At 47.5% G+C, this 18,300-nt stretch overlaps 2 protein-coding genes across 2 annotated transcripts in view; one reads left to right on the top strand and one right to left on the bottom strand.

Annotated features, from left to right (window-relative positions):
* Positions 1-17,477, top strand: part of LOC120053563 (ephrin type-B receptor 3) — a 49,011-nt gene extending 31,534 nt beyond the window's left edge. Inside the window, exons 9-13 of the mRNA XM_039000694.1 lie at positions 468-683; positions 2,295-2,444; positions 3,138-3,337; positions 10,576-10,731; positions 15,338-17,477. Coding sequence (XP_038856622.1) covers positions 468-683; positions 2,295-2,444; positions 3,138-3,337; positions 10,576-10,731; positions 15,338-15,446 — 831 coding nt within the window. The 3' untranslated portion in view covers positions 15,447-17,477. The remainder of the gene's footprint in view (positions 1-467; positions 684-2,294; positions 2,445-3,137; positions 3,338-10,575; positions 10,732-15,337) is intronic.
* nme7 (NME/NM23 family member 7) overlaps positions 1-18,300 on the bottom strand; it is a 1,076,771-nt gene that overhangs the window by 156,365 nt on the left and 902,106 nt on the right. The window lies entirely within an intron of this gene.

The following is an 18,300-nucleotide window of genomic DNA, read 5'->3' as shown; positions in this document are numbered from 1 at the left end:
GTTGCTACGCTAAACAGTTCCTCAGACCCGACCTTGGTCAGAAGGATCACTGGACAGATAGTAAAGGAAAGTGAAAGGGGGATACCTAGTCAGTTGTAGAACTGAAATGCCTTCAACTGAAATGTGTCTTCCGCATTTAACCCAACCCCTCTGAATCAGTAGCGGTTCCAGCAACTGATGCCAACCCGTCACAGGATCCAAGCTCAAAAGATAACTAGCTATTAACCAACACTTTTCAATAGACTTTCAAAACTTTCCAAAACAACAAACCAAGTTCTTCCTCATTCCGCGTTCAACAGGCAGTGAATGTGTGTTTGTGTATATATGTGTATATATGTGTATATATGTGTATATATGTGTATATATGTGTGAGAAGAATAGGAGCATGTTACATAATGATTGAATCTAGTATATATGTTTTTAATATGATATACTGACCTTTTTATCTCTATCTCTGACTCTGCCAGCTCAATGACGGGCAGTTCACAGTGATCCAGCTGGTGGGCATGTTGCGTGGCATCGCCGCGGGCATGAAGTACCTCTCTGATATGAACTACGTTCACCGGGACCTGGCAGCTCGCAACATTCTGGTCAACAGCAACCTGGTGTGTAAGGTGTCCGACTTCGGCCTGTCGCGATTCCTTGAAGACGACGCCACGGACCCAACATATACTAGCTCACTGGTGAGTATCTAGTACACTAAGGGGTCTGGTGAGTGTCTAGAACACAGAGAGAGTCTGCTGAGTGTCTAGGACACTGAGGGAGTCTTTGGGAGTGTCTAGGACACTGAGGGAGTCTGGTGAGTGTCTAGGACACGGAGGGAGTCTGGTGAGTGTCTAGGACACTGGGGGAGTCTTTGGGAGTGTCTAGGACAACTGGGGGAGTCTGGTGAGTGTCTAGGACACTGAGGGAGTCTGCTGAGTGTCTAGGACAACTGGGGGAGTCTGGTGAGTGTCTAGGACACTGAGGGAGTCTGGTGAGTGTCTAGGACACTGAGGGAGTCTGGTGAGTATCTAGGACACTGAGGGTGTCTGCTTAGTGTCGAGGACACTGAGGGAGTCTGCTGAGTGTCTAGAACACTGAGGGAGTCTGCTGAGTGTCTAGGACACTGAGGGAGTCTGCTGAGTGTCTAGGACACTTGGGGAGTCTTTGGGAGTGTCTAGGACACTGAGGGAGTCTGGTGAGTGTCTAGGACACTGAGGGAGGTTGGTGAGTGTCTAAAACACTGAGGGAGTCTGCTGAGGGAGTCTGGTGAGTGTCTAGAACACTGAGGGAGTCTGCTTAGTGTCTAGGACACTGATGGAGTCTGCTTAGTGTCTTGGACACTGAGGGAGTCTGGTGTGTGTCTGGGACACTGAGGGGGGTTGGTGAGGGAGTCTGGTGAGTGTCTAGAACACTGAGGGAGTCTGCTTAGTGTCTAGGACACTGAGGGAGTCTGCTTAGTGTCTTGGACACTGAGGGAGTCTGGTGTGTGTCTAGAACACTGAGGGAGTCTGCTGAGGGAGTCTGGTGAGTGTCTAGAACACTGAGGGAGTCTGCTTAGTGTCTAGGACACTGATGGAGTCTGCTTAGTGTCTTGGACACTGAGGGAGTCTGGTGTGTGCCTGGGACACTGAGGGGGGTTGGTGAGGGAGTCTGGTGAGTGTCTAGAACACTGAGGGAGTCTGCTTAGTGTCTAGGACACTGAGGGAGTCTGCTTAGTGTCTTGGACACTGAGGGAGTCTGGTGTGTGTCTAGAACACTGAGGGAGTCTGCTGAGGGAGTCTGGTGAGTGTCTAGAACACTGAGGGAGTCTGCTTAGTGTCTAGGACACTGAGGGAGTCTGGTGTGTGTCTAGAACACTGAGGGAGTCTGCTGAGTGTCTTGGACACTGGGGGAGGTTGGTGAGTGTCTAGAACACTGAGGGAGTCTGGTGAGTGTATTGAACACTGAGGGAGTCTGGTGAGTGTATTGAACACTGAGGGAGTCTGGTGAGTGTCTAGGACACTGAGGGAGTCTGCTGAGTGTCTAGAACACTGAGGGAGTCTGCTGAGTGTCTAGGACACTGAGGGAGTCTGCTTAGTGTCTAGAACAGTGAGGGAATCTGGTGAGTGTCTAGGACAGTGAGGGAGTCTGGTGAGTGTCTAGGACTGAGGGAGTCTTTGGGAGTGTTTATTCTATGTCATCTATGTCAAGTCTTGAATGAGTGGTAATAAATTGTGTGTGTGTGTGTCTGTGACTCTGTGTGTGTGTGTGTGTGTGTGTGACTCCATCCCCAGTATTTCACGCTCACCTACTCATTCGCATATCCACAGGGAGGCAAGATTCCGATTCGCTGGACGGCTCCCGAGGCCATTGCCTACAGGAAGTTCACCTCGGCCAGTGACGTGTGGAGCTATGGCATTGTTATGTGGGAAGTGATGTCGTACGGAGAGCGGCCATATTGGGACATGAGCAACCAGGACGTGAGTGAAACTACTTTACTTCACATTCCCCCGATTCCTAAAAAAACACCTTAACAATCTCTGAATCCCCCATTCTCTGGTTCCTTTTCCTTTTATCATCCATTGTCTTCCTTCCATCTCTCCTGCCCCCTTCCCCCCTCTCTCCCCCTCCAACTGTTCCTCCATCTCTCCTGCCCCCTTCCCCCATCCCTCCTCCTCCAACCGTTCCTCCATCTCTCCTGCCCCCTTCCCCCCTCCCTCCTCCTCCAACCGTTTCTCCATCTCTCCTGCCTCCTTCCCCCCTCCCTCCTCCTCCAACCGTTTCTCCATCTGTCCTGCCCCCTTCCCCCCTCCATTCTTTCCTCCATTTCTCCTGCCCCCCTCGCTCCCCCTAACATCTTTCCTCCATCTTTCCTCCTGCCCCCTTCTCATGCTCTCTCTTATCTTCCCCCTCTCTTCCTTCCCCCTTCCCTTCCATCTTTGCTCCTTACGTTGTTCCCTTCTTGACTATAATCCCACCTCTCTTTCTCTTCCTACCTCCTATCCCTTCTCTTCCTACCTCATATCCCTTCTCTGCCCAGTGATCACCCTATCCTTTGTATGCCTCTTCATTCAAACCCCTAATTCCCAAGAAAATATCTGACCCAGGTCTGATTCTAACCCACTCTTAACGCAGATCTCTCCTCTCCTCTCTTCTCCTCTTCAACCCTCCAGGTTATAAACGCAGTGGAGCAGGACTACCGGCTGCCCCCGCCCATGGACTGCCCAACGGCACTGCACCAGCTCATGCTTGACTGCTGGGTCAAGGAAAGGAACCTCCGGCCTAAGTTCTCCCAGATCGTCGCAACACTGGACAAGCTCATCCGCAATGCCGCCAGCCTCAAGGTGGTCACCAGCAGCACGCACTCTTCGGGGTAAGCCTGTCAGCTATCACAACCAGTCTGCCATATCTCAGCCTAGTTAGCGGATACCTCAATCTGGTGGTAGTAGGGTTGCACAACTCCCCAAATCCACAGGTTTTCCAGAATACCTAGAACCTTGGAATATTCCATCCAGGATATCTAGAACCTTGGAATATTCCATCCAGGATATCTAGAACCTTGGAATATTCCATCAAGGATATCTAGAACCTTGGAATATTCCATCCAGGATATCTAGAACCTTGGAATATTCCATCAAGGATATCTAGAACCTTGGAATATTCCATCCAGTATATCTAGAACCTTGGAATATTCTATCCAGGATATCTAGAACCTTGGAATATTCCATCAAGGATATCTAGAACCTTGGAATATTCCATCCAGGATATCTAGAACCTTGGAATATTCCATCAAGGATATCTAGAACCTTGGAATATTCCATCCAGTATATCTAGAACCTTGGAATATTCTATCCAGGATATCTAGAACCTTGGAATATTCCATCCAGGATATCTAGAACCTTGGAATATTCTATCCAGGGTATCTAGAACCTTGGAATATTTCATCCAGGATATCTAGAAAACTTGGGAATTCTGAGAAAGTTTTGGGACCCTATGTACTGGTTTAAAGTATGTAGCCTGTATTCCATCTTACTTCAATCATACCACAGGTCCACAGATGACGCAATCTCAATCGCACTCCAAACTGCCCTTTCCCACCTGGACAAAAGGAACACCTATATGAGAATGCTGTTCATTGACTACAGCTAAGCGTTCAACACCATAGGACCCCAAAAAGCTCATCACTAAGCTAAGGACCCTGGGACTAAACCCCTCCCTCTGCAACTGGATCCCAGACTTCCTGCCGGGTCGCCCCCAGGTGGTAAGGGTAGGCAACAACACATCTGCCACGCTGATCCTCAACACTGGGGCCCCTCAGGGATGCATACTTAGTCCCCTCCTGTACTCCCTGTTCACCCACGACTGCGTGGCCAGGCACGACTCCAACACCATCCATAAGTTAACTGATGACACAACAGTGGTAGGCCTGATCACCGACAACGATGAGACAGCCTATAGGGAGGAGGTCAGAGACCTGGCAGTGTGGTGCCAGGACAGCAACCTCTCACTCAATGTGAGCAAGACCAATGAGCTGATCGTGGACTATAGAAAAAGGAGGCCCGAACAGGCCCCAATTAACATCGACGGGGCTGAAGTGGAGCGGGTCGAGAGTTTCAAGTTCCTTGGTGTCCACATCACCAACAAACTATCATGGTCCAAACACACCAAGACAGTTGTGAAGAGGCCAACACAACACTCTTTTCCCCTCGGAGACTGAAAAAAATGTGACACGGGTCCCCAGATCCTCAAAAAGTTCTACAGCTGCACCATCGAGAGCATCCTGACCTGTTGCATCACCGCCCGTTATGGCAACTGCTCGGCATCTGACCGTAAGGCGCTATAGAGGGTAGTGCGTACGGCCCAGTACATCACTGGGGCCAAGCTTCCTGACATCCAGGACCTACATACTAGGTGGTGTCAGAGGAAGGCCCAAAAAATTATCAAAGACTCCAGTCACCCAAGTCCTGGACTGTTTTCTCTGCTACCGCACGACAAGCGGTACCGGAGCGCCAAGTCTATGACTAAAAAGCTCCTGAACAGCTTCTACCCCCAAGCCATTTGACTGCTGAACAATTAATCAAATGGCCACCCAAACTATTTACATTGACAACCCCTGCCCTTTGTTTTTACACTGCTGCTACTCGCTGTTTATTATCTATGCTTAGTTACTTTACAAATGACCTCAACTAACCTGCACCCCCGCACATTGACTTGGTACCGGACCCCCTGTATATAGCCTCGTTATTTTTATGTAATTTTCTTGTTTCTTTTTGATTTTATAATTTTTTTAAACTTTAGTTTGTTTATAAAATATTTAAATTTTTCTCTATTTCTTGAACTGCATTGTTGGTTAAGGGCTTGTAAGTAAACATTTCACGGTAAGGTCTACTACTGTTGTATTCGGCGCATGTGACAAATAAAATTTGATTTGATTTCTCAATGCAAATGCTTAATCAACAGTAGCTCTTACAAGGCATTTCTTCGACCGATGGCTTCACAATGTCTAGCTTTTTAGCCACATTCCTCTGTCGCGTTTGTGGAAAGAGCCCGGGGGAGGGGGGTGACCTACCTTTTTGTCCCTGCTTCAGGAGAGTGTGAGGAGGAGGAATGGGGGATCTGGAGCTGTAGTTATGGCGATGGCTGGGAAGATTAAGTGAGAATAATTAGCTAGAGTAAGAGCAAGGCAAAAAAGACGGGAACGCTTTTAATTAGCTGCTAACGAGATTTTAAACGGCCCAGCGGAGAGGTGTGCCCCCCCCGCCGAGCCTAACGAGGGAGGAATGAGTGAGAGATGAGCTGCCGTGACATCCGGCATGGTGTTAGCGGTATGTAGCGGTAGCTAGGCTACGTTTGATTGGTGAGTTGTTTCAGTATATACAGTACAGGTGTTTGTGTGTGTGTGTGCCGTTTAAGATTAGGGAGGACAATTTTTGTTTTTTTTATGTGCATCGCCTTATTTATATTATATAGGATCTCTGTTTATTCATACTCCATTCACTCAGCTCCATGTAACATTGGTTTAGGCTACTACATCCTTCTCACATAATTTCCCTATACCCATCATGAGGTTGCTACAACCTAGCCCATGAATGAAAGTTTACAATGTAGGAGCACAGGTCGAGAGAACATTTGTAGTAATCCAGGTGACAGACAGTAACACACTCTTGCCTGAATCTAGCTGATCTGGGGTGGAATCATTAGTCCAAACAGTTGCAACTAAAATGAGTGTTTGAACATCCCAGTTTCATTCCGTTTGCTTCCGTTTCAGAAATGTTTTACAACAGAATTGGCGGTATGAATGATAGTCTCAGTCTGTAGAACATAGAACACTGCCTGTCTGGAAAAGAACCTGTGGTTACCTAGGTTACCCTATTGGCTCACAGTAAAAAAAAAACATTTACTTTAGGCAATTATAAAACAACATTTAAGAAAAGTACAACATGTCTGAAGATTACTTTTTCAACATCGCCTGCTCCCTAGTATTCTCACTACTCATGCCCCTTTTCATGACGACTCTAATAGCCACTGAGTGAGTGCTAACTAGTGACAGCCCATAATATTTAAGCTAGCCAAGACCAACAACACAAACGAACGGACTGTACAGCTACAAGTAGTGAGTGGAGTTACAAACGGACAGTAAACAAGTTAAATGTCTTACCTTTGATTGAATGTTTTCCCCACACCGGGCTCCCACATTCCCCACTTTTCCACACCGAATAGCCTGAAGCCACAGGGCTCCCACATTCCCCACTTTTCCACACCGAATAGCCTGAAGCCACAGGGCTCCCACATTCCCCACTTTTCCACACCGAATAGCCTGAAGCCACAGGGCTCCCACATTCCCCACTTTTCCACACCGAATAGCCTGAAGCCACAGGGCTCCCACATTCCCCACTTTTCCACACCGAATAGCCTGAAGCCACAGGGCTCCCACATTCCCCACTTTTCCACACCGAATAGCCTGAAGCCACCGGGCTCCCACATTTCCCATCTCCCACACCGAATAGCCTGAAGCCACAGGGCTCCCACATTTCCCATCTCCCACACCGAATAGCCTGAAGCCACAGGGCTCCCACATTTCCCATCTCCCACACCGAATAGCCTGAAGCCACAGAGCTCCCACATTCCCCACTTTTCCACACCGAATAGCCTGAAGCCACCGGGCTCCCACATTTCCCATCTCCCACACCGAATAGCCTGAAGCCACAGGGCTCCCACATTTCCCATCTCCCACACCGAATAGCCTGAAGCCACAGAGCTCCCACATTCCCCACTTTTCCACACCGAATAGCCTGAAGCCACCTGGCTCCCACATTTCCTATCTCCCACACCGAATAGCCTGAAGCCACAGGGCTCCCACATTTCCCATCTCCCACACCGAATAGCCTGAAGCCACAGGGCTCCCACATTTCCCATCTCCCACACCGAATAGCCTGAAGCCACAGGGCTCCCACATTTCCCATCTCCCACACCGAATAGCCTGAAGCCACAGGGCTCCCACATTCCCCATCTCCCACACCGAATAGCCTGAAGCCACAGGGCTCCCACATTTCCCATCTCCCACACCGAATAGCCTGAAGCCACAGGGCTCCCACATTCCCCATCTCCCACACCGAATAGCCTGAAGCCACCGGGCTCCCACATTCCCCATCTCCCACACCGAATAGCCTGAAGCCACCGGGCTCCCACATTCCCCACATCTCCCACACCGAATAGCCTGAAGCCACCGGGCTCCCACATCTCACATCTCCCACACCGAATAGCCTGAAGCCACCGGGCTCCCACATTTCCCACATCTCCCACACCGAATAGCCTGAAGCCACCGGGCTCCCACATTTCCCATCTCCCACACCGAATAGCCTGAAGCCACCGGGCTCCCACATCTCCCATCTCCCACACCGAATAGCCTGAAGCCACCGGGCTCCCACATCTCCCACACCGAATAGCCTGAAGCCACCGGGCTCCCACATCTCCCATCTCCCACACCGAATAGCCTGAAGCCACCGGGCTCCCACATCTCCCATCTCCCACACCGAATAGCCTGAAGCCACCGGGCTCCCACATCTCCCACATCTCCCACACCGAATAGCCTGAAGCCACCGGGCTCCCACATTTCCCACATCTCCCACACCGAATAGACTGAAGCCACCGGGCTCTTCTCACAGGCTCCATTTTCCTACGTGGGAGTATTACGAACCGTAGGTCAGGATTTTTGACCTGGCTGCATGTACATTGAACAACAAAATGTCCCCCAATTTCTGGGCGTGGTCGAGGGGTATTCCTTATTATTAGGTGAAAACCGACTGGGACTATCACCCGCCACACACAGCTCGCTTTCAAAGCAACCATACGAACAGCATCATCACATCTACGTGCTCTCCTCCTCTCACAATTTCCCTTTACTTGTGGACTTCATTGTACAACACAACATCTGTATGTGAATAGCCGAAAATACCTCCCCAAGCCAAACCTTCATACCATAACCACTACACACAGCCTACATCATTGTCACCATATTATCTAACGCCATAGTTCAACGTAGCTACTAGAGCTAACGCGTTAGTAAACCTACAATCCAATCCATGTGTACAATCACGCAGTACAGTGTACAGCAAGCAGTTTAGCAGTTACACCGGCGGGCCCCAGTGGTAGTAAATTAATAAAACCGAAAGCTTACGTTGACTTTAAAGAATTGGAGTGTTGGATAGCCAGCTAGCTAACAGAAATATTATTCCTCTCTGTTTGAGTCATGTTGTTGAGTAGCTGCATTAGGAAAGTGAAACTAAAAGAAAAAATACATCAAAAATAGTTATCCTTCTCTCTCTCTCTCTCTCTATGCTGCTTCTCCTTAATTTCTTTGAAATGAATTTGCTCAAAACTGTAAAAGAAAATTCTTCAATAAATCCCGCTCCAGCCATTACCACAAGCTCATCCTCCCCAATTAGGTACCACCAACCTCCTGTGTAGGACATCCCCCAGAAGTTGTCATAATTACTGTGTAAGACTATGGAAGGGGGTGAGAACCATGAGCCTCCTAGGTTTTGTATTGAATTCAATGTACCCAGAGAAGGACGGAAAATAGCTGTCCTCCGGGCTAAACCATGGTGCTACCCTACAGAGTGCTGTTGAGGCTACTGTAGACCTTCATTGCAAAACAGTTATTTGATGACGTGAACATATTTAGTATAGTTTTATCTAAAAATAAGAACTTATTTTATGAAATAGTAGAATGGTCCCCCCTTCCTCCTCTGAGGAGCCTCCACTGGTGTGTGTGTGTGTGTGTGTGTGTGTGTGTGTGTGTGTGTGTGTGTGTGTGTGTGTGCGTGCGTGCGTGCGTGCGTGCGTGCGTGCGTGCGTGCGTGCGTGCGTGCGTGCGTGCGTGCGTGCGTGCGTGTGTGTGTGTGTTTCACAACTCACACTGAAGACAAACAGTTTTCCAATAGGAAACAGGTAACCAAAAACGGTCTTCCAATAGGAAACAGGTTCCGAAACAGTTTTCCAATAGGAAACAGGTAACCAAAAACCGTCTTCCAATAGGAAACAGCTAACGAAAACGGTCTTCCAATAGGAAACAGGTGACCAAAAACCTTGAGGAAACACCAGTTGAGGTGTTTCCGCTCAGATGTGTGCCCCTCATAACATCAGACATACTATATCTTAGTGGCCTCTCCCAGTAGAAAAACTTCTAGCCTGGTCCCAGACCTTTCCAACGACCTTAAGGAGTTGGAAAGACCAGGCTAGACAGCTTCCCCTTCAACGCAAGGCTTCAGAGAGTGGCTAACAATGGTCTATTAAGAGGGAACTGTGTCTGGGGGTTAATGGCAGCTAGCCCCAACCCTCTGGGCCCTAAAGCACAGGTCTTATTAAACTTCACTCCTTCTATCCATCTGCAGCACTCACCCCTTCAATGGAGCCTCTGTAGCCACTTTTAATAACTTGCACTCTCTCTTTTCTTCACTCCCCCCCCCCTTATGAATCTAATGCCATCAAACGACAAGGATCAACAGAGCAGAGAACGGACAGAGAGAGAGAGGAAAGAGAGAGAGAAAAGCGGTCCTCTTTCTACTCCCCTGTTTCTTCCTGTCCTTTTCTTACCCCCCCCCTTCATTCACCCTCTCACTCTTTCTCCCTTCTCGAACCTCCACTGCTGTTTATATAAATGGCAATGTAGCCCCCTATCTGTGACATCAATTAGGGGGTGGTTGGGTTTTTAGAGAATCTGAGGGCCTCATTGGGTGTTAACCGCTGTATACGTACACGCACACAGGCACACACACGCACATACACACATGTTGATATTACGCAAGCATCTCCATGACGTCTGGGAGACTATTGAGGAGATGTTTTTCCACCTCTGCCATATTGTGTTGCTTTGGTCGTCACGCCAAATAGAACACACGCCAGTTGTGTTGTTTGCGCCAACGTCTCCGAGCCTCCAAGCCAGTCTCCAACGGTTACGTCTGGCGGCTGGGACAGTTGACCTTCGACCCTACAGGGGCAGCGAGGGGGGCGAGAGGGAGAGCGAGGTGGCGTTTTGGGGGTGATGTTTCGTTGATGGTGGAGGCGAGGCGTGACCTTAACCCTCTTTCTCTCTTTTGTCTCCCCCTGTAGGGCGTCGCAGCCCCTGCTCGACCGATGTGTCCCTGACTACACCACCTTCACCACCGTGGGAGACTGGCTGGACGCAATCAAGATGAGCCGCTACGGTGACAATTTCCTCAACGCCGGATTTGCCTCCTTCGACCTCGTGGCCCAAATGACAGCAGAGTGAGTGAAGAAAAAGTCGATTCAGATAGTTGAGGTCAAACGGGGTCATTGTCACGGACAGACAGTAGAGTTATTGTTTGGGGGGGGGGTGTTCTAAAAAGAGTTGATTCAAATGAATAAAATCTGGTTGGCTGTCTGCAGTGTGAATTAGGTCAGAGTTGGTTTCAGAGAAATTCCTGATACACTTCGAATTGTGGTACATAATGGAGGCTGTAGTTTTCACTGACCCTAACCCAAGGCTGTAGTTTTCACTGACCCTAACCCAAGGCTGTAGTTTTCACTGACCCTAACCCAAGGCTGTAGTTTTCACTGACCCTAACCCAAGGCTGTAGTTTTCACTGACCCTAACCCAAGGCTGTAGTTTTCACTGACCCTAACCCAAGGCTGTAGTTTTCACTGACCCTAACCCAAGGCTGTAGTGTTCACTGACCCTAACCCAAGGCTGTAGTTTTCACTGACCCTAACCCAAGGCTGTAGTTTTCACTGACCCTAACCCAAGGCTGTAGTTTTCACTGACCCTAACCCAAGGCTGTAGTTTTCACTGACCTTAACCCAAGGCTGTAGTTTTCACTGACCCTAACCCAAGGCTGTAGTTTTCACTGACCCTAACCCAAGGCTGTAGTTTTCACTGACCCTAACCCAAGGCTGTAGTTTTCACTGACCCTAACCCAAGGCTGTAGTTTTCACTGACCCTAACCCAAGGCTGTAGTTTTCACTGACCCTAACCCAAGGCTGTAGTTTTCACTGACCCTAACCCAAGGCTGTAGTTTTCACTGACCCTAACCCAAGGCTGTAGTTTTCACTGACCCTAACCCAAGGCTGTAGTTTTCACTGAACCTAACCCAAGGCTGTAGTTTTCACTGACCCTAACCCAAGGCTGTAGTTTTCACTGACCCTAACCCAAGGCTGTAGTTTTCACTGACCCTAACCCAAGGCTGTAGTTTTCACTGACCCTAACCCAAGGCTGTAGTTTTCACTGACCCTAACCCAAGGCTGTAGTTTTCACTGACCTTAACCCAAGGCTGTAGTTTTCACTGACCCTAACCCAAGGCTGTAGTTTTCACTGACCCTAACCCAAGACTGTAGTTTTCACTGAACCTAACCCAAGGCTGTAGTTTTCACTGTGTTCACTGTGATTTGAGTGAGAGACCATCAGGGATAAGATGACACTACTCCAGAGCTTGACCCTGAGTGACAATACAAGACAAGAAAAAGCACAACTTCTAGAGGCTCTTCCTCTTCCTGGAGAGAATTAATGGAGTGTAGCAAGGACCAATGGCGGAGGGTTTAAAGTAATAGGTAATCAGGAAGGGACCAATAAAAGGGCTCCATTCTGGAGCAGACACAAAATAAAGCCTAACAGGAAGGGCGCAACGTACTCTTCCTCCCTAGTGCACGTTACCTCACGACACCGTCCCTTTCAGCGCTAAGGACGTATAGTTGACCCAGAATTCGATCGCGTTCGTAAAAGAATGCAACGTTTTGAAAACACTTTTTTTACGATACAAAATTAAAATGAAAAGTTTCTCATTGTACAAGTCCTGGTAGTCCCTCCCCTGTTTCAGTCTGTTTTCTTCCACTTAAGGCCTAATGAACACAACCCTGATTTCAGAGCCAGGTTGGCACGCTATTTATGTAACAGGAAATGTGTGTCAAAGAGGTCATGGAAATAGGGTCAGTTATGATCAAATAAAGGAATTAGGATAATAATGATTAATATATCATCCTCGTTAGGTGGATAATAAGGGGATGGATGTGGAGGTGATTTGTTTCAATTTGTCAGGCTGACAGGTGTGCTGTACAGTGGCTCCCTCTCCTACCCATAATGGCTAGTAATTCCTCTAATGGTGGTTCATTTATCATCATTTTATCCTCCGTCGCTGGAGTGATGAGGGATTGCGAAGGGAACAAAAACACAATTTATTTATGCGAAATTGCTGCCATGGACAGTGCTCTATTTTTGAGCCTGTGTGTGTGTGTGTGTGTGTGTGTGTGTGTGTGTGTGTGTGTGTGTGTGTGCAAATGGAGAGGACGACGGAAACGTGCAGACAAGCAGAGGGCATAGTGTCTGTGAAAGAGGTGGAGTTTGTGTGTGTCTGTGTGTGTGTGTGTGTGCGTGTCTTTGTCTGTGTGAGTGGAGAGTACGCAGACCGGCGCTGGGTCCTCGTGGTTCGCTAATCGTTCCTCCAGACGTCGACCGTGGTTTGCTCTTTCCTTCGTTATCGGCATTGGGAAAACAAAACGAAATAGCGGGAAAAGAGAGTCCTTGTGATATTCTTCCTAACAATCCGGTACATGAGGCCTTTTTGAGTTAAACCAACATCACTGAGACGATTAGATTACACCGTCTGACTGACGCCGGCCAAACAGGTGCAGCTTTTTTTCAGAACAGGCATTCTTCAACTGTTCTTTAATAATAATAATCGTTGACTTCCCGGGTGGCGCAGTGGTCTAGGGCACTGCATCGCAGTGCTAGCTGCGCCACCAGAGTCTCTGGGTTCGCGCCCAGGCTGGGCTGGGTTTGCACCCAGGCTCTGTCGCAGCCGGCCGCAACCGGGAGGTCCGTGGGGCGACGCACAATTGGCATAGCGTCGTCCGGGTTAGGGAGGGTTTGGCCGGTAGGGATATCCTTGTCTCAGTATGTAAAAATGTAATAAAATGTATGCACTCTACTGTAAGTCCCTCTGGATAAGAGCGTCTGCTAAATGACTAAAATGTAATGTAAATGTAATAAGGCTTCTGTGTGAGTGTCAGCATTTTCATATTTCCTCCCATTGCATTTCACATTTAGGAGTGAATGCTCCCTGTCCTCTGTTCAACTACGAAACAGACAATTAGATGTTTTTCAGAGCTGACCTGAATGGTCAAAAGACCAATTAGTGGGGGGGGGGGGAATCTGTATTTGGCTGCCTGTCTAAACGCAGCCTTAGAGAAACAGACCGTTTAGAAGACTGTTAAGACAAGTCAACATGGGCGACTGCGATTGATTGATTCAAATGATGGATTGCTGACTGTTCTCTTTGAGTCTTGTCTTTCAAGATTGCTTTGCCATCACTGACTGTGTAGACTAAATGATTCACCATGAAATGACCAACCACTTCACTCACTGACTGTGTAGACTAAATGATTCACCATGAAATGACCAACCAGTTGGCTCACTGACTGTGTAGACTAAATGATTCACCATGAAATGACCAACCACTTCACTCACTGACTGTGTAGACTAAATGATTCACCATGAAATGACCAACCAGTTGGCTCACTGACTGTGTAGACTAAATGATTCACCATGAAATGACCAACCAGTTGGCTCACTGACTGTGTAGACTAAATGATTCACCATGAAATGACCAACCAGTTGACTCACTGACTGTGTAGACTAAATGATTCACCATGAAATGACCAACCAGTTGACTCACTGACTGACACACTAGTCTATTATATCATTAAGGGATTAGCTACAGACTGACTGGTTGACCCGCTGATGGACTGGTTGACTCGCTGACGGACTCGTTGACTCACTGACTGAGTAGTTGACTCGCTGACTGACTGGTTGACTCGCTGACGGACTCGTTGACTCACTGACTGAGTAGTTGACTCGTTGACTGACTGGTTGACTCGTTGTCTGACTAGTTGACTCGCTGACAGAGTGGTTGACTCGCCGACTGAGTAGTTGACTCGCTGACTGACTGGTTGACTCGCTGACTGACTAGTTGACTCGCTGACAGAGTGGTTGACTCGCCGACTGAGTAGTTGACTCGCTGACTGACTGGTTGACTCGTTGTCTGACTAGTTGACTCGCTGACAGAGTGGTTGACTCGCCGACTGACAGTCTGCTGCAGGAATGACTGATGAAGGACATCCTCTACTTGGTTCCTTATTAATAACTAACTGACTGACTGTCTGGCTGACTGGTAGACAGGTTTTAGTGTTGGCCCACAGTAGCGGAAATCACTGTTTAAACATTAACCTCCCCTCCCCATTAACCCCCCCCCCCCCCTCTCGTCCACCTGCCAGGATATTGAAGTATGTTACATCTGGCCCAGGTATCGGTGCACTGAGGAGTCTCACCATTTTGTTGTCATGACCTTAGGAAGTCATTGTATTAAGTGTACACAGAGACCTGTTCATCTTCCACTGTTCCCGCAGGGTCCAACTGTATGTCCTCTAATGTAAACATTTTGGGAAGCCTATTAGGAAGCCTTTCGTGAAGCCTTTTGTGAAGCCTTTTGTGAAGCCTTTTGGGAAGCCTATTGGGAAGCCTTTTGGGAAGCCTAGTGGGAAGCCTATTGGGAAGCCTATTGGGAAGCCTATTGGGAAGCCTTTTGGGAAGCCTATTGGGAAGCCTTTTGGGAAGCCTAGTGGGAAGCCTATTGGGAAGCCTATTGGGAAGCCTTTTGGGAAGCCTATTGGGAAGCCTAGTGGGAAGCCTATTGGGAAGCCTAGTGGGAAGCCTAGTGGGAAGCCTATTGGGAAGCCTATTGGGAAGCCTATGTCTTAATGTTTGATACAGCATAACATCTTCAAGACTATGACTTATGATTCTATTACTGTTTATGTCTGACCCACCTCTCCCTCTCTCTCTTCTTTACTCCACTCTACTCAGAGATCTTCTTCGGATAGGAGTGACATTGGCAGGCCACCAGAAGAAGATTCTAGGCAGCATTCAGGACATGAGACTACAGATGAACCAAACACTGCCTGTCCAGGTCTGAGATGGACCAACCAGAGAGACAGGACAGGAAGGAGAGGAACTGTGCCAGAGAGAGCCAACGGGAAACCCTAGCTGCCTGACCATCTCAGCCAATCAGATGACGACAAACCTGGCTTGCAGTGCCTCGAAGGGACTAGACATTGTTGCTTCTTCTTCTGTCTTCCACGCCAATGTTTCCTGTTGTGTTCTACGTTATTAGTCCCACGTTTTGACAAGGTTTAGCTGAATGATTTTTGTAAAAAAAAAAAAAACTGTTTCTAAAGAGAAGAAACGGAACCCATAATCCCATGTGTGCCTCACTTGGTCCAGTGTGGGGTGATCGTTTGCATGCGCGCGTGTGTTTTCGTGAGGATGGCTGGGACTCAACCCCTTCCCACCCCACCCATCTCCTTGTATCCTGAACTTGGTCATCCTCCTGTGAAAACCCATCTCCTTGAACCTTGAACCTTGACCCTAACATCTGTCGGACAGCCCCCCTGACAGACATTAAAGTTGGAAGTGGACGAACATTGTTTGAGTTTAAAAATACAGAAAAAAGCTGAAAAAGTGAACAAGCGTTCACACGCAAAAAAATGAAGTGTTTGGACACGATAGATGAAATCCTTCCCATGCTACAACTTGTGTGTGTGTGTGTGTGTTATTCCCCATCTTCATATTGAAGGTGTATTATTATAAACAAGGCCACTGAGAAGGACGTGGAGGAGAAGTGTAAAGGGTGAAAGGTCAGAAGATCACCAGAGGTCAAATGAGAGCATCTGAGATGGCCGCACTAGTTTGGCCTAAAAAGTCTCCGACAGACCTCTTTCTAAGACGTAGGGGAGAACATTGGCTCATATGCCTCATCAACTGTGTCTGTCCTACTATAATAATTGTTGTCTATTTGTTTTTATCAGCCCTCCATTTAGATTTTCTGTTCCATAGTTATTGGGGTTTGTGTTTCAAGATAGTACTTCCTGTTTGGCTGGTCAGAGTTTAGTACTTCTTGTTGGCTGGTCAGAGCTAAGTACTTCCTGTTGGACTCTTTCTGTGATGTCGGGGAGCTAGGCGAGGACTGTGGCAACATACCGGCCTTTTGTGTGTTGAGTGTGTTTGTGTGTGTGTGTTTATGAATGCGAGAGTGTAACAAGTTACACACACATACTGTACAATGCAGCTTCAGCTATATCCCCACTGTGGAGAATTAGCGCATGAACTGAACAGTGACAAGGAGCAACAATTATATGGGAAACAGTTACGCTTTATTCTGTGGACAAACTGTTCATGTTTTTTATTTTATTGAAATACAAAATGTTTGGAAATATACACTATATGCATCCACAATAGAGCAGACACACGTAACTTTCTTTTTACATTTATCTGGATGTTAAATTAATCCAAAAAACTCTAGTTTAATTTCTCTACTTCCACCCACTGTATTTATTTCTCTCCCCACTTGGACAAACAGGCCATTTGAACTGTGGACTCATTCTAAAGAATGATGAAGAGGATTCCAAGAGGATTCCAAGAGGATTCCAAGAGGAGTTCCAAGAGGATTCCAAGAGGAGTTCAAAGAGGATTCCGAGAGGATTCCGAGAGGATTCCAAGAGGATTCCAAGAGAAGTTCCAAGAGGATTCCAAGAGGAGTTCCAAGAGGATTCCGAGAGGATTCCGAGAGGATTCCAAGAGGAGTTCAAAGAGGATTCCAAGAGGATTCCAAGAGGATTCCAAGAGGAGTTCCAAGAGGATTCCGAGAGGATTCCGAGAGGATTCCAAGAGGATTCCAAGAGGATTCAAAAAGGTGTTCCGAGAGGATTCAGTAAATGAATTAATGATTATAAAAACAAAAAAAAGCATATAAAATTGGATATTGTATTTTTGTTGTTGTTCTAAACAGCCTGTACATGTTTTGTAACAAAAATAAGATAAATTACATGAAAACAAAATGAAGTTTGATCAACTGGGAAAATGTTATTGTGAGATTGATCATTTGATTCCAAGTTAAATGAGCAGATAGAGAGAGACTATTTGGAGAGAGCAGATAGAGAGAATGCAGATAGATAGAGAGAGCATATTTATATAGAGAGAAGATTAAGACAGCAGACAAAGAGAGCAGGGAGCAGAAAGAGAGAGAGCAGATAGAGAACCGCGAGAGAGCAGAGAGAGAGCAGATAGAGAGCAGTTAGATAGCGATCAGGTAGAGAGAGAGCAGATATAGAGAGAGCAGATGGATAGAGAGGGCAGCTAGAGAGAGAGCAGATAGAGAGAGAGAGCAGATAGAAAGATGACAGAACGAGAGAGCAGATAGAGAGGGCAGCTAGAGAGAGAGCAGATAGAGAGATGACAGAGCGAGAGAGCAGATAGAGAGAGAGCTGATAGAGAGCAGATAGATAGAGAGAAGATAGACTGAGTGAGAAGATGGAGAGAGAGAGAGCAGATAGAGAGGGCAGCTAGAGAGAGAGCAGATATAGAGAGAGCAGATAGAGAGAGAGCAGATAGAGAGATAGAGAGAGAGCAGCTAGAGAGATAGCAGATAGAGAGATAGCAGATAGATAGAGAGAGCAGATCTAGAGAGAGGGAGAGCAGATAGAGAGAGAGCAGATCTAGAGAGAGAGAGAGCAGATAGAGAGAGAGCAGATCTAGAGAGAGAGAGAGCAGATTGAGAGAGATAGAGAGAGCAGATAGATAGATAGAGAGAAGATAGAGAGAGAGATAGAGAGAGCGAGCAGATAGATAGCTAGAGAGAGAGAAGATAGAGAGAGAGAGCAGATAGAGAGAGCAGATTGAGAGAGAGAGCAGATAGAGAGAGAGAGAGAGCAGATAGAGAGAGAGCAGATCTAGAGAGATAGCATAGAGAGAGAGATCAGATAGAGAGAGAG

The sequence above is a fragment of the Salvelinus namaycush genome, chromosome 9, assembly GCF_016432855.1.
Source record: "Salvelinus namaycush isolate Seneca chromosome 9, SaNama_1.0, whole genome shotgun sequence".
NCBI classification, from domain to species: Eukaryota; Metazoa; Chordata; class Actinopteri; order Salmoniformes; family Salmonidae; genus Salvelinus; species Salvelinus namaycush.
The sequence above is the reverse complement of the archived record's forward strand: the minus strand, read 5'-3'. Positions and strand labels throughout refer to the sequence as shown.